Source organism: Neolamprologus multifasciatus, chromosome 7, assembly GCF_963576455.1.
Source record: "Neolamprologus multifasciatus chromosome 7, fNeoMul1.2, whole genome shotgun sequence".
Classification (NCBI taxonomy): domain Eukaryota; kingdom Metazoa; phylum Chordata; class Actinopteri; order Cichliformes; family Cichlidae; genus Neolamprologus; species Neolamprologus multifasciatus.
The window spans coordinates 10,539,546-10,563,804 of record NC_140445.1 but is presented as its reverse complement, the minus strand read 5'-3'; the positions used below and the strand labels follow the sequence as shown (position 1 = coordinate 10,563,804).

General features: G+C 41.6%; 3 protein-coding genes across 5 annotated transcripts in view; 1 reads left to right on the top strand and 2 right to left on the bottom strand.

Annotated features, from left to right (window-relative positions):
- The window catches only part of grk3 (G protein-coupled receptor kinase 3), a 68,878-nt gene extending 62,175 nt beyond the window's left edge, over positions 1-6,703 (bottom strand). The window contains exon 1 of one of the 2 annotated variants that reach the window (XM_085168144.1): positions 4,598-6,703. In XM_085168144.1, the coding sequence (XP_085024270.1) occupies positions 4,598-4,710 (113 nt within the window). In that variant the 5' untranslated portion in view covers positions 4,711-6,703. The remainder of the gene's footprint in view (positions 1-4,597) is intronic. The other variant, XM_085168145.1, reaches the window with a different exon arrangement.
- A 3,854-nt stretch (positions 6,704-10,557) lies between these two features.
- On the bottom strand, positions 10,558-12,766 carry cryba4 (crystallin, beta A4). 2 transcript variants are annotated; one of them, XM_085168156.1, is made up of 6 exons: positions 12,654-12,766; positions 12,010-12,053; positions 11,538-11,656; positions 11,227-11,368; positions 10,931-11,073; positions 10,558-10,792 (listed from the first exon to the last, which is right to left on the bottom strand). In XM_085168156.1, exons 2-6 carry the CDS (start codon positions 12,046-12,048, stop codon positions 10,645-10,647), a joined length of 591 nt encoding a protein of 196 aa, XP_085024282.1. In that variant the 5' UTR covers positions 12,049-12,053; positions 12,654-12,766; the 3' UTR covers positions 10,558-10,644. The 2 variants fall into 2 exon arrangements, with proteins under 2 accessions (XP_085024282.1, XP_085024281.1); XM_085168155.1 differs by having other exon boundaries at positions 12,586-12,654.
- Positions 12,767-17,610: 4,844 nt separating this feature from the next.
- Positions 17,611-21,443, top strand: crybb1 (crystallin, beta B1). The gene is made up of 6 exons (XM_085168153.1): positions 17,611-17,732; positions 18,094-18,237; positions 18,937-19,055; positions 19,217-19,349; positions 19,828-19,970; positions 21,052-21,443. Exons 2-6 carry the CDS (start codon positions 18,115-18,117, stop codon positions 21,227-21,229), a joined length of 696 nt encoding a protein of 231 aa, XP_085024279.1. The 5' UTR covers positions 17,611-17,732; positions 18,094-18,114; the 3' UTR covers positions 21,230-21,443.
- Positions 21,444-24,259: the final 2,816 nt, after the last annotated feature.

Below are 24,259 nucleotides of genomic sequence, written 5' to 3'. Positions count from 1 at the left end.
ATCTTAGAGCCATGTGTGGCAGTTATTTGGGCATTTATTTAGAAATTCCATATGAATGAATGAATGAATGATGGGGGATGTCATTCATAACAAAGACTATACTCCACAATTACCAGTCATGTCTGAGATTACAACTGCAGTACTGTGCTGTAAATATGTTTGAAACACAGAAGGTTATACTTTTGTGCACGCCGATAATTACACACCATACAGAAACATAGAAAAGCTTCAGAATGAAAAATCAACACAAAAAGTAACTGTTTCAAGACAAACTCAAAAATCCAGTTAACTGACCAGACCTACGCTACATGCTGCACACATGATCACTAAGTCCTGTGTTTGCTTTGTGTTTCCACTCCCAACAAACTGCAGCAGCTTTCACATTACCACACCAGGAGAACCAAACCAAACAGGCAAACGCACCAGTTGTTTGGACAATACCACAAAGGTTAATCACAAAAAACACTTTAACCAATGCACAAACCAATGTTTGAATGAATCATCGCAAATACACAGCTGGCTAAGACCTTTTCTGAGTCTGACTGCTGAGCGGCTCTTTTGAAGGAGGGAAGCTGCCATGTCTGCCATGAACTGACTCCTGCTATAGATTTGTACAGTGCTGCGTTTCTCTCTGATCCACCTACTGAGGACTGGGTCTTCTCTCCAGCTGATGTATGGATCTCCAAATATACCTGTGGCCTGGCTAGGTAAAGTCTTTGTATGGGAGACGCACTTACTGTTGTAGTGGTACATGTTAGTGTTCTTGTATCATCACTGACAGTTGCCACGCAGCAGTCCACAAACAATGAGCCAATCTGCTGCTATAAAATATAAGTGTGATATTATCTAAAAGCCCTAAACAGATTTAGTCCTCTGCAAGGTATTGTCTCAATTATTAAACAATGTTCAAAGCAAAGGCTGGAACACACATTAAAATAAAGCAAAAGCCTATGTTTTAAAATCTGTGACAGCCACAAAGAGGGCCCAAAAGTTTAGTAACTGACGCACGTGTATGTGCTACTGCAAGACTGCAGTTTGCTCTCTTTGGCTCTGTTGTGTATATTTGTTCATGTTTTCTGAAAGCGCTTCAGAGGGACCAGAATATACTTACTATCAGCTTGAACTTTAAGCACCATGAGAGAACTGTTATTTTGATTTGGTGTTTTCTAAAATAAACTGGAGACAAATTATTTCGCAACTGAACTATTTTGTTCTGGGGGAAAAATAAAATTGGACAAAATTTGCAACCAAATGATACCAGTTCTGATCTTTGGGTTTACATTGTTTTTAATTCTCCTTCACTGCCAATGAAACAAAGAGCGTTTCACAGTTACTGGTTTCCACAAACACCGTCTCTGAATCGCCCTCTACTCAATCGTGTACGTTTAGAGAAGATAGAATGAGCATAAATAACACCCAGATAACTTTTTTTCCATCTGCCCTTTTTAGCCACACCATCACGTACACAGAGTTAGTGCAGGGTTGGGTGCTTAAGGGCCATAAATCTCCAAGTCATAATTATTGTGTTATTCTTTGACTGAATGCTCAAATGTAATGGATTAACGGTTAAGACGAGCTTCAGGTTCTGCGAGTTACTTTTAATACCACACTGGAATGAACTGAAAACAACAGCACATCAACTTTCTTACAACCTTTTACAACAGTGATGCTTCAGAAACAACATGAAGCTCCTGATTCACTTGTTTAGGTTTGTTACAAATAATGAAAGTGCTTTAATTTGAGCCCATTTCAGAAGCACTGACAAGCTGACTGTTAGAGGAAATCACCGGCCACTGCTGCCAGACCTGTCAGAGGTGGGAACTCTCTGCAGAGCCTCAGAGCCTTTGTTTGTGCACTGAAGGTGTCTAAAGTCTGCCAAGAGGGCGGGGCCCTCCTGCTGTTATGGCATGTAAATACATCAATGAGTTACAGGGAGCAAGGACTGATTTTTGACCTAATTCACTCTACATGAACAACGATCAAGGTACACGCATTCAATTGGTTATCAGAGAATATGCTTTCATGTAATCATTTCAGCTGGAAAAAAAATTAGCAGCACGTATTCAAGTATCTTTCTGCTGGGCCGCCAGATTAACAAAGATAAAGTACCAGCAGAGCAACATTATTGGACACACAAATTCAAAATTATGCTTTTTTGAACTTCTACTGCTAACTCAAACTTTACACACCTCCATCACTGAATGAAGAAAAGAGTAGGATAATATTTCTCACCGCACTATGAGGTGCAGATTTTCCTATAAATGACAGGACTGATATTTAGTTCTACAACTGTTTATTGCTTTCTTACTACTGAAAGTCTTCTTTTCCCCTCAGCACATTAGCTAGTCACAGGCACCTGCACTATGAAATGACTTAAAGATACCCCGGGTATCTTTCTGTTATCTGGATCCACTTACACCAACAATGGCAATCAGGATAACTCTTACATGAAGCTGGTTGTGAAGTCACTAAGGCACAAGCGTGTTCACATGACAGGCTTGGCGCTGGCAGCGTCTGACCAATTACACAGATTATTGGAAGAGGATTATTACTTAAAGCTGAGCAGCTAAATATATAAAATTTACAACAGTAAATATATTTGAAATTATTAACATAGGTATGTGCAAATACAGATCTACATATGATCCTTTCATAGTCCCGTGGATGCAATGTTATGTTCTCCATTTGCGTTGTTTTAATGTGTCGCATTCAATGTACGCCACCCATATGTAACTCAACATCACCAAAATTTATATGTGACAGAAATCTGTTCAGCTCACCCAAAAAAAAATACAGAATGAAGAATCTGAAAGTGTCAAACAAAGACAATTAGATAAAATGTTAACTGACAATGTGTTTCAGGGCATTTTAATAAGTAAGATGAAAGTAATGTAATGCGTAGTGTAATGAATTACTTTCTCCTGGGAGTACTTAAGTAATATAGTGCATTATTTTTGAGAAAAGCATTTTTTTTAATACATTTCTTTTTTAAATAATGACCCCAACACTGATTACGCCAACATGCAGTGGTGAAACGTGTTTTTGTTTCCACCTTTAATCGGACCAGATTTCTTGCTCATTTCGTAAAGCCCTGTGCTTTGGTTGAGGTTGCTGTAGGAGCTTCTTCTCTTGGTATTACATCGTCACAGGACACTGACACAGCTCTTGCTGTCAGACATGGCCAGGCCTAACTCGTTATTGTGCACAAACACATGGTGTCGTTATAATATACATATATACACAGATACACAGATGGATATAGATTATATATAGATAGAGAGAGAGAGACAACTGTATATATACACCCTACTTCATATTAAGATTCTAGATTAAATGTTGCATTAAAAAAATAGACCTCAGAGTTATACTGTGTACTACAATAAGAAGATGTATTAATTTTATATTAGTTATAGCTTGTATTTAAAGCTCACTCTGAATATATCAGCTAATTCTCATGTCAACAGATGGACAAAGTGATCTAAAGGAGGAAGAGTCATAGTGGACGCACTGGGGTGTCAGATGTGACTGTGTCAGCAGGAAAGAAGAATTCTGAAAGGGACTACAGAAGTCAGGACCAGCTCTGAGTCAATCTGACATTTGCAGCTTTCATATGAAAAAAATAACATGGAAATAAATACAAAACACCCCAGAATCCAGCCTCAAAACCGTAAGGAAAAACCCGTTTGTGATTAAGAAATGTGGAGCACAAGGTAATAGCTGGAAGCACAATGAGCTCAGATCAGATCAGTGACAGTGGTACAAACTATCCAGCTAACATCTAATCCACACATAACTGCTGTTCACACAGTTAGCATTTGACTGAACTCAAATGGTGCTGTGAAATATTCACAGACCTCATATGAAAAGCAACCATGTCAATAACCAAATTTCAACCACATCCCCTTCAATAAACTTGCACGCTACAACCTGGACTGAAGCGACACTTTCAAGCCTCTGCTGCAGGGACAAAAGGATGTACAATTATATACAAATGGTAAGAGGTGGTGGGGGTGTACTATTTCAATAAGACTCTAGCTTTAGTCTTGAGTAACACCCTCCTCTGTGAGCTGGATGCTTGCAAACAGCAAAGACGAGATCAACAGCTGTATAGAGTGATAATAAAGATGCATCATAAGGATTAACAGCAGCACCGACAACACTCAGCAGCTTCAAAGAATGAATTACACTGGCTACAAGACACAGATTTAGGATCAGACCTTCAGTCAAGAAAGCCCGGGAGCAAAGAAAACATGTCTGACAAACAATGGACACCAGAAATGATGGCAAGCAAAATGTGCAGGTAGCTCCAACACTGTGGATCATTGGATTAACTTCGTGTTAACTTTAAGCTCTATGAAAATGATGGTTGAAATGCAGATTTTACGAGGCCAGGGTTTGCTGCATGTTCTTAGAAACCTAAAGTGAGAAAAAGCTTTACAGTCATTTCAGTCCCCATCAAAGGTAAGGCACAGGTTTGAGAGGAAGCACGCCTCCATCGCCATATATGGTCGCGTAGCATGCACAGAAAATGTCATCCATTTCACAAAAACACACACACACAAAAGCCCAGCATCAAAGCCCCTATGGATGTGCTTACCTAGGCTCAGGCAAAATGATTTTCTTGCTCGCCCGGGCCGCTGGAGTAGATTTGCTCTTCTCCATCGCCATCAAGTAACTGACATCGGCGAGCACCGCTTCAAGGTCCGCCATCTTTCGACCCTGGGACGACCAAATCGATTAAATAACCGGGCCGGGAAGGGTGGCTTCTGATTTAGGGGCTTAAAAACAACGTCCTCGGCCAGATGTGACCCACATCAAGGGCCAAGGCGCGCTGTGGGGGCCGGATGAATGGACGACGGCGCTGACCGTCTGCTGGGAAACGGCGGCGTTGTCTGCAGCTCCAAGTCTGTTCAAACTACCATCGTTGTCACGTAAAAGAGGAAACTTACGAGGGAAGACATAGGGTAGGGGTTAGTCGAAATATCTGCAGTAAGCAGGCCCGCTAGATCCACCGTCCTTGCGATTCCATGTAGCGCAAGGGGCGAGAGTAAGGACCTGTGATGTTTCTCACACAGGTAGGTGCGATGCACCACACACGGGCTCTGTCAGGCTCTACAGGTCTCCGGGGACTTGCCTGGTCCTCCTGTGTCCAAACGACTGGTCTGTCTCCAGTGCGGCATGTGCTTCAGGAAGAAGGGAATGAGGGAAGGAGGGGGCAGGGGGTGTTCCTTAAAATGTAAACACTACTGTCGAAAAAATGTTCTAATCTTAGCGGACTGCCTGCTCCTCTCTGCAACACAAAATCAGCCACGCCGTGAGAAGACAGGCTTAACGATCAGTGCAGAGGGGCTGGTGAGACACTGCTGAACGGGTTAGATGTGGATCATCAAGGTGCCCGTTTGTAGTCTTATGCTCCTGCAGCAAAACGCTAATCTGTCAGGCGCGACCTGGCGTAAATAAAAGCGTGCAAGCCGAGGTTAGAGATAAGCCAGGATTCATGATTTGCATTCCAGAGTATCCACACAGCGCTGCTGTTTGTGCCCCTGCTGCTGCTTTCCTGTGCAGCGTTAAGGCTCAAACCTTCCTTATCGTCTCGTCAATCACGCACAAAAAAGTCACCGGAAAAGATGCGGTTAAACTGCTGACAGAGGTTTGTCGCCAAATTCTGTCCAGGTGTAAAGGAATTGAATCAAGCGATCACAAACCAAATCCAGCGGTACATAGCTAACTGGTTTCTAGCCGCTGCCACTATAGATATTTGGGTTCGTTCGCTAGTTAGCTACCACGCTAGCTAGCAAAATGAAACCTGCTAGCCACGAGGCTAACTAACCACCAGGATACAGAGCGGCCAGTCAGACACTCTTATTTTAGGCTATTCCGCTTCAGCAGACATATAAAATCAATCCCGTTGCAAAGACAGTCACTTGCAGGCAGACAAACAGCAGCGATTTTCTCAGCAACGTTAAGCTAACGGCCGAGGCGAGGACACTGGAGACTCGTATTGGGGAAGTCTTGCAGCGTTTCCGCTAAACAGTCTTCGACAGTCCGGTGAAGTCAGAACGAGGATAGAGATTAAAAACAATAACCCATAGCTGCTTCCTCGGTTACCCCGAACGTTAGGGGGACCCTCCCTGCCTAAAGACCCAGCACAGAGTTACTGAGTGTGGGGGTGAGGGTGACGCTGATGATGGAGGAGGGGGAGGGAGCGCTGGCCAGTAGTCTGCTTGGTAAACGCTAACTTTTCTTCCTCTCTGTAAACGCTGGCTGCCCGACTGCGCGGCGAGGCAAACTGTCAAATTCTTTAGTCCGTGCAGTGTAAGAAAAAAAAAAAAACAGAAACAATATTTATAGTGATGAGGTTAACAGTACGCTGGCGCGCGCCTCGGAGGTGTGAAACTGAACGTTCAGATCAGGTCTTCTTGCTTCGCGGCAGCCCCGCGCGCCTCCTGCCAACCAGGTTCTCGGCGTTCGCAGAGCCACTCGGCTGCTTAAATGCTCCAAGCCTCTGAACGAGTCTCCTTCCGCAGCCTCTGACTGAGTGCCAGTCGGTCAAGTCCGCTTGTTTCAATTAAGGTGTTCGTCGCCTCTAGTACGGCACATGTGTGGCTTAAAGCCCCCTTCTCTATATTTTTTTGGTGTTTTTTGCTAGCACAGTGGCTCTGTCTGCTTTGTAGTTCGACTTCCTCCCACTGCGGCGGGGAGAGGCTCATAAAACACGGAGCGGCTCTCTCGGCTGTTGGAACGGAAGCGCGTTATTAGAGGTGCTTAGAGAGGAAGGTGTTGTTTCGCTCTGTTTATTTACGTATTACAAACAAACAAGGCGCAATCCGCGCCTATTCATGCACGTGCAGCTAACCTAATCAGGACGCTGTGTCCGCGGTGATTAACGATGCTCACTGAGAACAGCTTGGATTGGCCTGTAGAAAAGAGAGCTCTTTGATCGGGCCTGCTCTGTTTCCGCTGCACTACATTACCCCGCTGCCCCCCACGCCGCTGCTGTTCGCACTGAATTGGAATAGTCACGAACAGTAGCTTCCGACAGTTCATATTACAGCAGTGTATTTTGCGTCAACGTACCCGCCAAGGGATGCGTGCGTTGCTCAGGTGGAGATGCAGTGCCGTTGCATGGCCGCACATGGTAATACTCTTAGTTCAGTGGACGGGCCAAGAGGCTTCAGCTGGCCAGCTCTCTGAAACACTTTGGTAAGGTGGGCGTCAGGAGCAGGGCTGTTTTGGATGAAAACTGCACACAGGGGCCATCATAGGGTCTGAGTGACAAAAAAAAAAGACTCACTTAAAATGTAAAGGGAGGGTGGCAGCACAGTGAGCTTCATTAGACCTGTGACATTGTTCTTGTCATGACATAAATCTCCCTCTGATTTATGTCATGGGCTGTGAGGTTAAAGATCAAAATTATTACCGCTGATATTTCTGTACTGGCTTCTATCTCTCTAATTCTCTTAAAGAGGTTAAATTACACCAGAACACCAAAACTGGACTAAAACTCAGTGGCAGCAGGTGTGATGGAGGAATGGATCCAAATTGCAAGTTTTTGATGGAGGCTGTCAGGAGAGAGGTCCAACAGTGAAAGTCTGCAATCATCTGAAAAACACTGCGGGGACTGTCATGGTTTGGTGCTGGAGGGCTTGTCAACTTTGTACCATCAGATTTGCATCCACCAGTGGCGGTCCTAGCCTGTTTGGCGCCCTGGGCGAACACTCCCTCTGGCGCCCCCCCCCCCCCCCCACACACACACACACACACACACAAAACATATTAAGGATTGTACATTAACATAAAACTGTTGTACACACACATATGAAGAGAGAGAGAGTATGCATAGTATGCAAACGGCTACCTAACAGCCATCATAATTCGTCATACAATGAGAACAGGACAAATCAACAATGACTAATTAATATTAAAAACTGTAACATAATGTATTGTTTGGAGTTTAGTCTGTTACTGTTACTATTTTTACCATTTCTTCTTGGAGCAACTGTAACGCACATTATTTCCTTAGAGATTAATAAAGTATTCTGATTCTGATTGTTTCAGGATGACCTGCCATTATCCAATGACACATCTGCTTACCTGTATCTTTTACTCGTTTCTCTTCCTCTTCTTTTCTCTTTTTTCTAAACTGAGGACCTGATGGCTTTGAACTTTTCTTGTCCATCTTCCATTGGTTTTAATTTTGCACTCCAGTATGAACACCCATCCCTCAACCCGAGGGTCACCACAACATGATCTAACACACCTACACCTTAGTTCACAGATTCACTTTGTCTAGGGTGCATTTCTGAGATTTCACACAACCCAGGATTCATATCATGAATCCATAATGGACTTGGATTTACAACATTATAAATGAAATGTGGTCTATTTGGAAGCAGCAGGGCCCACCGCCCCTTTCGACGGGTTGTGTGTGAGACTTTAAATCAATAAACTGTAAATTTTACATTTTAAATTGTTATTGATCCCTTTACCCCGAGTCCTAACGTGTATATTTATTTTCTTACTCTTCTTATATATATTGTTTGTTTACTTGCACTGCTGTAACTGGAGCCTCGTCGTCTCGTCTCTCTATATACTGGACTGTAGCGGAGATGACAATAAAGTTTACTTTGACTTCAGCAGCGAGCAGGCGCGCAGAGGGCTCTCGCGCTCACTTTTCGTGTATAGAATTAAAAAAAAAACACAGATAAAATAAAAAAAAAACATCGGTGAAAATTATAAATCTGTATTATAATGTCTGGTGTTTTTGTGTTTGTTGGTTTGTTTTTATTTTGTTTTACTTTGCGAGTTGGTTATTAGATGCTGCGGTTAGAAAATCCCCTGCCGCCCCGCCCCCTCTTCCCTGTGTCACAAGCAGCAGGCGCTCCTCGCAAACGAAGGGCGCCCTTACTCCCAGCAAATGGGCGATAGATAACCAATCGGTGCCTATGCCATTCCCAATATGCGCTGGCTGACGTCGGGGCAGCATGAGTACGAGCATTTTTTTTTTTTGCCGATGCCGGTGATGGCGCCCCCCACCACGATGCCGCCCCGGGCAACCGCCCGTGTCGCCCGTATCTAAAACCGCTACTGGCATCCACCATATTATAGCATCTGCAAAATATCCAATCTTTCTTTTTTTTCAGCATAAGAGTGGCCCCAAACACCTTTCAAAGCAACGTCAACATTATTGAAGCAGTGTGGGCTCATCCTGGTTGAGAACAGAACAAGAGCCAGAAGAGGAAACATTCTTGAAGGAAAAAGGAAGGAAATGTTATTTTTTATCTATCACTTATCAATCAACTATCAATTATCTATCAATCTATATCTTAAAAGATATTTTTTCCCTTATTTGGTAAGAATCAGAAAATGGCTTTATCACTATAAAAACAGATATTTTAATCATTTTTAAATGGCTAAATTCAAATATAATTTAAACCAAGCTATGACTGTCATATTTATTTAATGTACAGACTAATATCTTTGTGATTTTTTTGATTCCTTTTTTTTATCATTTACTTGACAACCACCTTTCCTGTTGGAAGGCGCTCTTAATGCTAAACTATATACAACGTGTTTGGAATGTCACGCTGCCATCGAGGCCTGTTTTTAGAGGGTCTTGCTTATTTCAGCAAATTTTGCATGAATTCCAGCAGCACTGTGGTCAAGGTCCCCAGTGGAAACATCTTTGGGAGTTTCCAAACAATGACAAGGTGTATGAAACTGAAGCCAAACAGAGGGAAAAAGTCCCAGCGTTTTATTTTATTTTTCTCGGTATATAATTCTAATAAATGCAACTGTATTTCTGAGTTTTGCACAATGTCATATGTATAGGCAGAAGGTTGTGTAATTTTCTTGTGTTGAAATGTGGTGAATAAATTAAATGGGCTGTGGTAACCACATAGAAATTTTGAGAGCAGCTGAAAGGACAGTGTTTCATCCCCATGTGCTGGGAGGTGTTGCCTTTTATTCTAAATGAAAATATGTTTTAATGAGCTGCCTGGTTAAAGTCCACAGGTTAATGTGATTCGCTGCTCTTGTGGTGAAGTGTGGTATTATACAATAGTGAAGCCTGGCTCTAGGACAACTGCAGGTGATATCTTTAAAGCACATTTTGAGCATAAAATCACAACACAACCATAGTGTAGTGGACACAAATCCCCCCTGGAGTTGTGCCAGGAAGGGGGGATTCTGCCAAATCAAACACACGGGGCTGCCCACTGTCACAAAGGAAAGCAGCTTCTTCTTTAATAAGACAGCAATGTTTGATTAGCACATATCTTAGAAAAAGATATGTGAAAGGACTTGCAAATATTTGTTACAGTTTGGTTCACATTTATTAATCTGGTTGACATCGAGCACTTACATAATAAGCTAAAGACTTGGTTCTAAATGACATTTTTTTCCTCACATTCACCCTTATTAGCAGGTAACCTCTGTACACCGTCATGTGAATTATACAGAGGTGATCGCAATTCAGAGGAAAACACAAGTGTGTGATGTATAAGTGATTTAGTATGTCCATATGATAAGCACATACACTGGTGGAAGTCAGTAAGGTTTAAGAAAAACAGTTTATTTAGCACGGGCAAGCAGCAGGGGTCAAAGGTGAAGGGTCACATGCTCGAAAGGGTTTGGTGTAAGTTATTACTGCTGAATACGGCGGATGGACTGGATCTGAGGGGTCTGGCAGTGAGAGCCAAACTCCCTGAAGTGTTTGTACTCCCCACAGTGACGATCGCACTCCATGATATATTGGTATCCACGATAACCAGGATACTGGTAGCAGACAAATCTGTTGAGAATTGACAGACGTGGAAATGCAAATGTTATGAAAGCATATTGTGAAAATCTGAGTAGGGTTATTTTTTGAACTGCTGAGAGGATGAGGAGGGGGAAATAAGGAGGCAAATAAGCAGCTGGGGACACTCACGCTCCAGAATGGATCCTTAGAGAGCCAACTTCATTGTTGCACCAACCCATGGCCTGGAGGGAGGGGTAATCGTCGCTGAGCTCACCCTTACGGCCCAGGAAGTTCTCACGCTCATAGATAGTCATACGACACTCTCTGTGGTTCTGGAGGTGGGGGGGGGGGGGGGGGGTAAAGAAAGAATACATTTGAGTAGTTTTTCAGATCAGGCAAGTCTACATTATTGATTTGTCCGTCACAGCAGCATTCGCACACAATGGAGGTTTTTCAGTGGAAAAAAAAGCTGAGCGATAACTTACAGCACAGGCAATGGGTCTGAAGGAGGTCAGTCTCTCAATGTGATAGGCATTGCTACCTCCAAAAGCATCACACTGGGGGTACTCTCCCCGCTCCAGGACAAACTGCTGTCCCTGATAGGAGGCATGCTCATAACCCACCCAGCTGGAAGGAAGCATAGAAAAAAAGAGATTATTCCATCATCCCAAAAGTCCTTAAATCCACTTATACAGAGGTTAATAACATCCTGTCATGTTAACCGTATGTCACTTAATGATGGTTTTCTGCTGCATGTAAGACTGCTCTATCTGTGCGCACATATCTGTTTACTCACGCTCCACTCTCCACCCTGAGGGAGCGAACGGTCTCAAAGCCAAACTCCATCACATTGCAGCACTCAGAGGTGAACTCATGGCGGCGTCCCTGGAAGCATTCCTCATCGAAGACAATGATCTAATGGGAAAAAGGACATGCAGCTGATGGCTGTACACACCATCCACTTAAACTTGATGTGTGATGTCTGAAATCACTTCAGCAGCTCACCTCAAACATATAAAACTACGTTAGCTAAGCGAATCGCTCTGAACTGGGAGATAAACCACTTTTAACAAGCCCTAATGCACAGCTGTGTGATATTCCAATCCTAATGAAGTCTTTATAGCGTCCTAATGTGGTGTGACTTCATTGGGTACTCTCCCTGATGCTCAACTGTATGAGGCGCTTTACAACAAGCAGCTCGTGGTCACATCTGAGGGAAAATTCAAAGGTGCTGATGAATAAAGCTGCTCTTCCATCTGCAGACTCACCTTCCAGTGGCCGGAGAACTTGGTGCAATGGTGAGTCATCTTGTCTGGAAGGAAGAAAGACTTTTATCCACGAGTGCTAACAATGAATAGACAGCAGTGACAACAGGGAAGCCACACACTCTGAGAGGTAAGCAGTCATTTTATTCTGATGCAGAAACTAGCCAGAAGCTAACCAGTAAAGACAGATGTGTGAACCAGAAATCCAAAAAGTGAAGAACAGGAGATCGATTCTATTGTCAGACCTATGAAAAAACAAGTCTGTGTCGCAGGTACAGTGTGTACTTTACACATAATGGGCAGGATACTGGAAGCAGCCTGAATTTGTAATTGCTAGATGGAAAGCACCAGCGTCTATTTATAGTTTGGATACCAAACAGAAGAGGGTCACAGAGGCCACAGGCTTCATTTGGCTACTCTAACTTTTTTCTCTCTCTTTCTAGTTTTTCTGCCCATTTCTAAGATTGTTCCATCATCACCACTGTTCATCGCAGCCACTGGGTGCAGTGATTTCAGCCTGGATGGTGTGTGTTTGGAGTGGGAGTAGATATGGATGTGTGAATATGGGGGATGCTATACCCTGGCTGTGGTACGCTGGCTGACCGTGCTGGATGGCTGTGGCGGCTGGGCGAGGGACAGGAACTCACCTTGCTTGATGCCCTTGGGTTGTCCTGCCGTGAGAGTGAGAGGAGCCACACGCCCCCACCCTTTTAAAGCCTCCCCTGGCAGGGGTCCATGCTGAAAGCCCCGGCTCAGCAGCAGGGAGGGGCTTTTCTTTGTCCCTACCTGACAAAAGCATCGTTAATCTATGGAGGGCCAGAAGTGCAGACACCACATTATCACTGGGGGCAGTGGACACAGAGACCAGGAATATAAGAAATGAAACATAGAGTGCAAGCGGAGAAAATACTGAGAGCCAACGGCATCACAGAGGGAAGAGAAAAAAGCTGGAGCTGGAAGCTCTTTAACTCTTTATTTCAATTTATGTCTGCAAGTAAAGACCAGTCATTTTCTCAGTTAACTGGTGCTTCATTTTTGCCATTAAATGTGTGAAATTTGCAAATACAATAATGACCTGTCATACCATTAGAATTTGTTGATGATGTGAGACCAACACACACAGACAGAATGAGCTCTGTGTGCATGCCTGTTCATGTTGGTAATAGCAGTGAAGCGTTGATGGTGACTCAGAGGATGTTTTTTTCCACAATATGTTTGAAAATAGTTGAACAGAAAGAAAGTTAAGAGAATCGCAAGATCCTTTGATGATTTTAATATGGGACATAAAGACCTTAATTTGTTATATCTATTAAAAAAGGTTGGTACCAGAGTTAAAGCACTAATTTCGACGAATGTTTTTTTTTTTTTTTGCAATTTAGTGTCAGAAAATAGGAAGAGCACTAGATGGCTCTGTCTGATATATAGCTTATTTAGCCTAAAGCTAAGTCTTAAGGCAAAAGACCTCAAGTTTTTAAAACGGTTATAACAAAGGATTTTTATTTGCAAGATCATTATTTGGAATCTGTTCTCAGTCGCTTTGATGTCACTTTCAGGTGAAAAAAACCCCAGAAAAAAAGCAACCTCATGCATGTGTCAGGGCAGATTTTCAGTGCAGATAGTATTCTTATGAAAGCCTCCAATGTGTGCAGTGAGAAATCTAACCAGTACAGAGGAAGTCCTTCATCCAATTATGGCAAACACTAATACTTACACCAGGATGCTTTCTAACATGAAACACGTCTCCAAATCTCAAATCTGGTCATTTGAAGTGTTCTAGCAAGAACACGTGGTTGATCACACAGATCATAGCAGCACTCTTTCTTTGTGTGTTTTATTTTTTTTGTTATATTCATAATTACAGTAACAAAGCCTTGTTTTTACGAAATGTTCAACAATTTAATGACAAAATTTTAAAAAGCCCTCAATAGTAAAAACAGGTTTAACCTGCATGCTGTAGTGTAATACACTAGCTAGGACTTGTGTGTTAGTGAGTGTCTTGTGTGTGTGTGTGTGTGTGTGTGTGTGTGTGTGTGTGTGTGTGTGTGTGTGTGTGTGTGTGTGTGTGTGTGTGTGTGTGTGTGTGTGTGTTTAAGTGCTTACATAATCAACCACTTGTAAACAGGAGTGCAGAGGCACTCGTATGGACAGCACAAATTTGTCCTTATTTCCAGTGAGCCTAAAGGAATTTCAGCTTATCTGCAACTTTTAGACATAATTCACTGCCTCAGATCTTCTTATACAACCTGGCTTAATCAAAGTTCATTTCTCTGAAATCAAAACAGAAATTGGAGTTCAGAGAGACCAAAAGTCTCAATGAACGTTCAATCATCCAGATCCAGCAAATCCCAAAAAGTTGATCCTGTTCATCTGGATGTATCAGTGGGCAAATGTTTCATCTCTCATCCAAGTGACTCTTTCCCCATCCTTATAAACAGTACCTTTGTATAATAACTGAAACTAGCACCATGGACTAACCATGGGCTGTGGGGTCAACTTCATGATCATTAAGGTTGGGGAAACCTGCAGTCAGTTGAGAATAAAGAAGTCACTTATAAGAGTGACAAAACATTTCTCCCACTGAAAACACTACGTCCAGATTAACAGAATCAACTTTTTGAACAGAGACAAAAATGATTCCTGCCTGAAAAGAGTCAAATTTCAAAAATATCAAACAGGTTTCCTCATCAGATTTTTTTTTCTACACAACACAAGAAAAAAACTGATCTGATTCATCTTACATTAGAAGGACAATGTTCACTTACCAGGGGAAAAAATTGTGTAATCAGCCATGATAATAATGAACCCCTCTGAAAGACAGACTAAATATTTTCTTCTTGAGAAACCCCTGGCAGTCATCAGAAAATTGACCAACAAGAATGAAAGAGCCAAGGGCTGGTCAAAATCAATAGGTTCCTTTCATTTGGCAGGACATTTTGTGGCAGTGTCAGAAGATAAAAATGACAGTGGTCAATGCATTTAAAAGTCCATGTGTGTTTTCTGCCTAAAAGTGTAAAGCAGTGAGAACCACTCATCCAATCTTCTTCAGACTTGGCAAGTATCATCATCAAAATCATTATCATCATAAAATAAAGTCACAGATATAAGCTCTTGCTCTCTTTTATTTCCTCCTAATGATGTCAGCAGCACTAGCATTAGCTATCATTAGTGAGGAACGCTCACACAATGGTTTGTTCTAACTATTAAAGGAACAAATCTCTTTGGTTACAATATTTAAATTAAAGTGTGCTATGCTACGTTGTCAGCTTCACTGGCAAAAGGTACAGGTGTAACACACAGGTACACATACCTGTTAGTAGCAAGAGACTAATAAAATACTAGAATTTCACTCAAGCTTCATGGGTGTGCCATAACACACAGCAAGCCTGAAGTATTGAAAGTTTCTGCTTTTTGTACCAGACTGTAAACCGGCTTTTTAATGCTCCTTACTTCTGCATTTGAAACTTCTGCATTGTGGATCTATGAAGATGCACTTGCTTTTGGTGCAGTCTTTAACATTATTTTTCCCACTTGATGCTAAAATGTTTAAAGTCAGCCCTGCCAAGTAGGATCAGATATGTGAGGCTAGATGAAAAGATGTAAAGTCTCCATAACGGGACTGAATCACAGCAATAGTGTATTTTCTTTACAGTAAGCACTGCACCACTCTTTTCTTCTGTATGAAAAAAGACCACAGTCAAGACAATGTCCATTTAGTGACATGTTCGTTTATTACCCCAAACACATTTATTTCAACTAAACTCCACATACTCCATCCTGCTGTCTGAATACTCACTAATGTCAGTCTCCTGTTGTCTTTATCAGTTACTTTGCTAAAAATGCTGGTGACTTTTCATTCTTACAAATGAAACCATGTCTGTGTTAGCATTCTGAAATATCAGGAAAAAGTCTGACTAAGATTAAAAATCTCTTTCTCAGGAAAGACCTTACCAAGAGGGCAGCAGAAATAACAACAAATATAATCACAGCATGGAAGCCACCCAGATTACACTGCAGGATTAGTTCACATATCAAACGCAATTTAATCCTGCTTCCATCGTGGAAATGATCTCAGCTGAAGTGATATAATCCACACATAATCCATTTGCCATAATCCCATAATTATTACCACCAACAATGACCTTTATTCAACCTCTGAAGATGACCAGGAGGAATTCTCATGCACAGCTGTGTGGCAGTGCTTTTTTGTCCAGATTACCCACCAGTCAAGAACTACTCAATATTATCCTAGCAAAGTTAAAGGAAGTGAACATGCTGCATATGCCCCCTTTATCTTTTAAATGTACCGGCTGTAATGACAGTACTGGAGTTTATGGATAAAATGTAAATCGTAAGGTTGGGGTGAGGCTAGTAAAACCCAGGCTTCTACCCTACTTGGCTCATCCCATTGCATTGATTTACATTTCTACTGTTGATTTAACACGATACCACAGAATAACTGAAAAAATGCTGCCCATACTCTCTTTGACAAACACCTGCTTTACACGGGCACTGGATTCATAATAAAAGTGTAAAATTACTGTCAAAGCCCAAATTTATCAGCAGGTTCTCCACAAAAACATCTTAACATGGACACTGCGGAGAGAAACTGTGACAGAGAAAGGAAGATGTCTGGACATTCAGAGTGTTACACATGAGAAGCTACAGAAACAGCGCGCACAGAACAAAAACTCAAGTTCTGGCTCTTTCCTTACCTATATAAGAATACATTATATATTGTATATGATGATGATGATGATTGTTACTGTGATATACGATTATTGTGTCCTGTGAACAACAACAAGAAAACACTGTCCTGTGTTGAGTAGCACAAATTGTCTTTGGTTTCTGGTACAAGAATTAAAGATTTAATATCTGGCTAAACAAACATGATGCTGGTTTTGGAAAATGTCAGATGCCAAACCTGATGTTGATTGGAAAGATGCTTTTGCAATATGAATGTGTTTATCATCTGTTAAGTAATTGGCTAACACTAGCCAGAACTAGAAGTAGATATCAGTAGTAAGTGTTAGTGCAGTGCCAAAGCATTTAGTGGAACAGCTCTGGTGAACCTGAATGTCAGTGGGAGAAAGAGAATCTCCAGTAACTCAATTATCTTAAAGTTTAATAATGTTTAAACAGCAAAATGTCCAAAAAACCAAAACACTTCATTTGAAATGCTGTTTGATTCTTTGTATGGAGAACACATAGAAGATCAACATGAACGAATAGATCACTGCCTTTTTTTTTGTTTTCTGTCTGTTTCTGTTGTGGTGATTCTCCAAAATCAAGAAATGGCGGTGATTTAAAGTAGAAAGTCTGAGTTAAAGAATATGTTGTATTTGTGTTTGTGTGTGTTCCTTTTCTGTGTAGGTGACAGAGAGTGTGGATTACCTCTTTGTGTCCTGTGGACCTTTGCATTCCTCAACTCTACATGCGACTACAGCTCACAGGCCTACCAGCCCAACACACAGCAAAGAATGCTGTGTCAGTGGTTTCCTTTGACAGCAAAATGCTTACAGGCAGGCCCGAGGGGCCAGCAGTGTTTCCAGGCTATGCGATGACCTGCTGGCTTTGGTCCAGGGCAACAGTGATGACGAGAGGCTTTCTATTGTGCTGTGAGCCTCTACGTTTGGCCTTTGCCAGAGTATAAAAGCTTGGGTTGAGCGTTGAAGGGACCAGCACGAGCTAGCCTCCCTCATACGGCACTGCAAGCTATACTGACGCAGGTAAGCACACACAGACACAGACATACAGGCCAGAGCATCCATCATGGTACAGTAGGACACCCACACATCCAGAGCTAGGGCCCACTCCCTGCCCACCGCTCCCAGCTTAAACTCCACCGTCCCGGGGAAAGGCCAAAACAACACCCAAATGAACCTCCAACATAAACTTCAGACTTGTGTTACTAGTCCAAAACCCTCCAAACACTTCTGCCTACCAACCCTCTGTCTATGTTGACACCTTGCCTGGGCCACATTTAACCTCACTTCTCCTTCCCTTTCACTTTCTCCTCTGAAACCCTGTCATTTCGATTTACACCTCTATTTCTGTTCATCCCCTTGTCTTCCTCCATCTCTCACCCAGACTCTCCTGAAGCCCCTCACCATGTCTCAGACTGCCAAGTCCGCCTCCAGCCAGGGCACTGATGCCAAGGACAAGGGAGCCCCAGCTCCAGCTGCCTCCAGCAAGGCCACCAAGACCGGCGAGCCTGGCATGGGATCCTTCAGAGTGAGTCATTGCAGAGACAGAATGTCTGCATTTTATTTTTTCCTAAAGGGCAAAGAAAGTAGACTACATGTTGTCCCATGTGTTTCACCTAGCAGGGAAGTTATATGTTTATTTACTGAAGGTTTCAATTAGACATTAGAATTTCCGATACTATGGAGGTGAATGATAAAGAACAGCAAGAAACTTGGTTAAAAGACCAAAAATAACCACTTTGAATTTAGATACTGATGCTTTGAGCAGTACAAAATTAGTTTTTATCCAAAATGTATTGAGGCTATTCTTTCTGATGTGAGTACCTATGTACTTTAGACTCTTTCTGTGAAAGCCACCGCCTCACAGGGCTTAAGAAATGTCTCTGAGATGGAGCAAAAATTAAATGACCTCATACTATAGTCCAGTGAAAAATAATGTATATTTGTAAGCTCATAATCTTTAATACTGGCATCATTTTACACGTAGCCATGTTAAAAGTGACATGTTTCTAAAGTATAAGGTCGTTTTGGAAATCTAAGTAATTAGTAAGTTCAGTCAGTGCTGAGGACTTTAAAGGGGAAATTACTGTTTAAGAAGTTGCCTTTTTTTCATGCTCCATCCAAAAATGATTCCAAATCCAAAATTTGTTTTAAACCTTCCACATGAACTAAAGCTATAAATCATAGTGTAAAGAAACAGCTATGACTCTATGTGTCCTCTGTGCAGATCATGCTGTTCGACCAGGAGAACTTCCAGGGCAGGATGATGGAGGTCCAGAATGAGTGTATGAACGTGTGTGACCGTGGCATGGATAGAGTGCGTAGTATCATTGTGGAGTGTGGCCCGTAAGTGAATACACACACACTTGATTTAAGCAGCTGCCTGCATATCTTCTCTATTCATGTATATGTCACTTTTATCTTTCTTCCAATTCTTTTCCTGTGCCTCCCCACTTAACCCTTTTGCCCCCCTCCCAATCCTGTCCATGGTGTCCCCCGTTCTCCAGCTTTGTTGCCTTTGAGCAGACTAACTTCCGTGGGGAGATGTTCATCCTGGAGAAGGGAGAGTATCCTCGCTGGGATACCTGGAGCAACTCCTACCGCAGCGACTGCCTCATGTCCCTCAGGCCCATCCGAATGGTAAAATGAGCTGTTTTCTTCGTTTGTTTTTCATAAAATGGGAGAATATAGTGATTTTAAATTCTCAGACCCTACGTTTTGACTGACTAACAGTCCAGAGCTAAACTTACAGAAAAGAAAAGCAGCAAATCAGCAAATATGACGAACTGGAACCAGGAAAAAGTTTGACATATATGCTTGAAAAAGCACTGAAAAGGTTAAGTGACTATCAACACATTTCCTAAAGAAAAAAAATCAACAATATTTTTCACATGCTGATACTATAGTATATCACATCATCAGCATGACATTAGTAGGCTTTGGCCCCTAATTTAGCACAAAATCCATTCATGGATTCCACTAACTGCTCATGGAAGCAGTTCAACATTGCCACCCACAGACAGTTTCTTACAAAATGCAATGAATGAAAAAGCAGAGAATGCACATGTAATGTATGTTGTATAGAGACTACATTTTATTCTTCCTTTCCTACCTGCAGGACAGCATGGAGCACAAGATCTGCCTGTATGAGCTCTCTGACTTCAAGGGCAACAAGATGGAGATCCAGGAGGACGATGTGCCCACACTCTGGGCGCATGGCTTCTGCGACAGAGTGGGCAGCGTGAGGGTGCCAGGAGGAGCGTGAGTAGACACGTTTAGTACTTGTGCTCTCTCCCAAAACAAAACACAAATTAGCAGAGTATCACGAATATCATCGACGTGCAGGCCTGTGTTAAGGCCTGTGAACACACTGTGGAAGTCAGTTTTGTAGTACATCATATTACTATAGTAAAAAGTACATTTTCCATATATAAAATGGACTGCCAACATGGTTTCAGACACACCTAAGAGGATTCCACAGACTTGTTGGATTATACTACAAATAACAAGTGGGATGAGATGTCATTGAAAGGCTTGTCCTTTTGTTTACAAATCTTTTTTTAGCCAGAAAATTTGCTTCATTTCATTATGTCCTCTAAGTCGCCAATACAAATCTGTTCATTTGTATTGCTGACCGAAAGCCTCCAGAACAGCTTCAGTGCCTTTATCATACACCTTGAAAGCCTGTACTCTCTGGATTAGATAAATGCCATCCTGACCAGAACATTCACAAATCTAATTCTTCATTATTGGAGTTGGTAATGCTCCCATAAATCCACTTCAGGGGAACTCAGAATCTCCTAGTTATCACTGCAACCCCTTGAAGGACTTCCAGAACATTCTGTCAGACAACTAAAACGTTGTAAAAGAACCCCAGGTTCTCCTAAAAAGAAACTCAGAATCCTTTAAGAGATCCCTGGAAGGAGAACCAGGAACCTCACTGACGACTAACTGAACCTCCTTAACCGAACTCTTCAGGCTCCCAAATGTCCACTTAACCCTTAACTTAAGCATTTAAATCCCTTATGGACTCATCAGAAAACCTCATTAAGACTTGGTATCTCCAATGACCTCCAGACCTCCTAATTCACTTCTGGTGTCTCCTAGGTGATCAGTAGAATCTTTTCACCACAAGAACTTCAACAGTAAACATTAAACTTCTTAGGACTTAGCATTATAACTGTCTTATTCTCTATTATATCTTATATATATCTTATATTATAACCCTATAATGTCATATACCATTTTTTTTATTTGTATGGATATCAGCCAGTAGTACACTACATGGACATCCTATAATAAACACACAACCATGACCTTTACCTTATCATGTCTCTCTCAGGTGGGTGGGTTACCAGTACCCTGGATACAGAGGCTACCAGTACCTGTTTGAGTGCGGTGACTACAGACACTACAATGACTTCTGCGCCTTCCAGCCCCAGATCCAGTCCATGCGCCGCATCAGGGACATGCAGTTCCACCAGAGAGGATGCTTCACCTTCACCTCCGCCAGCAAGTGAATGACATCTGCTGGCTGCCCGGTGCTGTTGCAGCCATGCAGCCCTCTCAGCTTTTTATCTCTCCAAACAAGCCCTTTCTCCAGTCTCCAGTGCTTTCCTTTATCTCCACATCATCGCTCCATCCCAGAGGAAAGACAGAATGAGAGCAAACACACTGGACAACATTAAGTGACTTTTTATGGTGCTAAAAATAAACATGTTGTGAAAAACCTAACACTTCCTGCCTAGACTATCTTTATTCATTTTTCAGAAAAATGTTCGGATGATGTTGTAACAGAAATATATGAAGCGTAGGCAATTTTGATATGCTAGATTTAACACTGCAATTGAGGGTCCTGTTTAGAGATCCGATATTACATATCGGTATCGGTCGATACTGACCTAAATTACTGGATCGGATATCGGAGAGAAATAAAAAATGTAATCCGATCCATTAAATATCACAAAAGCAGCTCACAAAACTTGCGACATGGCGTAACTCGGCTCATAAGCGTAGCATGTTGGAGCAGTGTGCTCAAGTGTGCTGTGGCATGCAAGACCTGTCAGCGGTCTGGTTGAGCATTTGGAGCCTCGCTACCAAACCTGCATTTTTTCTCCGAGGAAGTTATCCCAGAGAGAAGTAAAGCAAGTGTGTAAGTTCATCTCTGAATGTTTGTAAAGCATTCCAGCTTTAAGCTGAACAACCGATATATGGAGCGACTACCTCTTCTCTCCCCCTCCCTCTCCTGCTGCTACTTAAATCATGAAACTGATTAATGATCAGCTGATCGGCTTTTCACGAGTCTGTCTCTCTTGTTTGTTTATCGCCCACTTCGCGCCAGAAAGAGGAAACCAGCTGCTGAACAAGAGCTTGATAATCTGTTGTTAGAATTTATTTAATATTACTTTCTACACCAGGATCTTTTTCTATGTAGCTGACGGCTGGTAACTGTGCAGGGGCGGATCTAGCAAAGTTTAGCCAGGGGGGCCGATAGGGCATGAACAGGGAAAAGGGGGCACAAAGAAATACTTTTCTTTCTTATTCTCATTTAAAATATCTAGCTTTTAATAAATAATTATCTGAATCTTACACCCAAAGTTTTAATCTGATGTAAAATGTATAGAAGTCCATTACTGTATATAGTAACTGTTAAGTCTAATATACCCTAGTAAGCTAGTACTTTTTCCTTTGTGAAGATACCATCTGTGCAGTCTGCAATTCTGTTGAAGAAAGATGTTGAATCTATTTAATTATTCTTGAAAAATAATTTATTTCTGTGCATTTTCCTTCACCCTGCATCAAATTAAAGTTGATTATGTCAATTAAGCATCATGAGGTGGAGGGTGGTTCCCTATTTTTTTTATTTGCTGGGAGTTTGCAACCCTATTAGTTAGGTTGCTTACTCTTTAAAATACCAGAATAGGGAGGATGGAGTAGGTTTAGGTTTATTTGATTGATTAGTATTGCTGAACTATGAAATATTTTGGGTGCAGTGTATTTTTTGCATACAGGTATAACAGAATAGCTTTAGTGTTTGTTTGTTTTTAAACTTGAGTATGAACTTATACAAAATGCAGCAAGATGTTAAAAAACAGTTTTATTGATTAAAAAACACTATATCAGATTCATATCGGTATCGGCCGATATCCAAATTTATGACATCGGTATCGGACATAAAAAAAAGTGGTATCGTGCCATCTCTAGTCTTGTTATATAGTTGCACTATTTTTACATTTCTTTTTTTGGCATGGCTTTTTAACTTTTTTAAAAAGACTCGACAGTATTCAGTTTATTCTCGAATCTTAAAATTCAAGAATAGATATAAATGCAGTATAGAAGAAGAAGTGGTGATTGAATTTTACACAAATTAATATCAGGAATACGGATAATTAAAAATAAAGTAACTAGAAGATATTCTTCATAGTAAATAAACCAATGGGTTTACAAAATAGCTTGCACTGACTTTCAGAGTCAGAATCACCTTTACTGTCATTGCACAGTGTGATAAAAACTACAGCACAACGACATTGGCTTGTGCGTCCTCTAGATCAGCACCCACATTCACACAGATCTATTTACACAAAAGTTTAAATACTTAATTTTTAACTAAATTTAATCCAAGTTATAAAATAATACTTAGAACACTGCAGTTGTTCTGGGCAAGGGAAGTACCATTACCATTACAGTTCAGTTTTGTAATGGTACTGGGCAAATAAAACTGTTTTGCAACCTGGTGCACGGTAAAATTGAATTAGTTCCCAGAATGTGTTTTGTCCTGAACAATATTGTTTGCAGAGGCAGCGGGTCATGAAAAGAACATCCAGTGAGGGCAGAGGGAGTCCAATTATGTCTTTCAGCAGTTCTTATTACTCGTTTGAGGGATTTCTTGTGGTTCTCTGTGCAGTCAGCGTACCATGCTGTTATAGAGGTTTTGCACATGATGTCATGTGCATGTCGCTTAAGAGCTGTCCACCATACTGGACATAACGATCACATCCAATCGCTCATAGGTACTTTACATAGAAATTATCATTACTTTTTCCCCGCTTACAATGGCTGTATTCTGCTTTGTAGTTGGGTGCACACAGCAGAATACAGTTTCAATTTAAAAATTGTTGCAAAAGCCTTAAAATTAATATGGTGTAACATGCAATACCACCCTTTAGACTCCCACGTGTTTGTTGAAAGTATCACTTCAATGTAAAATTGGACGGCTGCTGTTAGCCTTCAGCAAGTTGTATGATTTAACCAGTCTAGTATATCTGTAATCTGAAATCTCCATATTTTAATGCAACTTCTGGAGGCTTACTGCAGATTTTCTGCTGCGTAAAACAAACTGCGGTTTGCATTAATTCAGTGATTACAAGGCCCAGTTCAAAAGACTCTGGTAAATAAAAAGGAAAAAGGGAATCCTTGCACCTGGAAATGCCTAGAAGCAGCAGGTATGCCCCAGTTGAAACTGGGGTAAAGTGGTCACATGTTTTGAATCACACTTCGGAGCAGTGTTTCAAAACATCTGTGCTTCTGAAGCTCGATACAGTATCGAAACG

What these genes read in the sequence shown, in the direction of transcription:
- cryba4 (XM_085168156.1), bottom strand. Translation starts at nt 12,048, where the DNA reads ATGACTCACCATTGCACCAAGTTCTCCGGCCACTGGAAG. An exon ending in AGTTCTCCGGCCACTGGAAG is followed by an intron (nt 11,657 to 12,009) that starts GTGAGTCTGCAG and finishes TTTTCCCATTAG; the next exon opens with ATCATTGTCTTCGATGAGGA. An exon ending in CTCAGGGTGGAGAGTGGAGC is followed by an intron (nt 11,369 to 11,537) that starts GTGAGTAAACAG and finishes GCTTCCTTCCAG; the next exon opens with CTGGGTGGGTTATGAGCATG.
- crybb1 (XM_085168153.1), top strand. Translation starts at nt 18,115, where the DNA reads ATGTCTCAGACTGCCAAGTCCGCCTCCAGCCAGGGCACTGATGCCAAG. An exon ending in ATCATTGTGGAGTGTGGCCC is followed by an intron (nt 19,056 to 19,216) that starts GTAAGTGAATAC and finishes CCCGTTCTCCAG; the next exon opens with CTTTGTTGCCTTTGAGCAGA. An exon ending in GTGAGGGTGCCAGGAGGAGC is followed by an intron (nt 19,971 to 21,051) that starts GTGAGTAGACAC and finishes TGTCTCTCTCAG; the next exon opens with GTGGGTGGGTTACCAGTACC.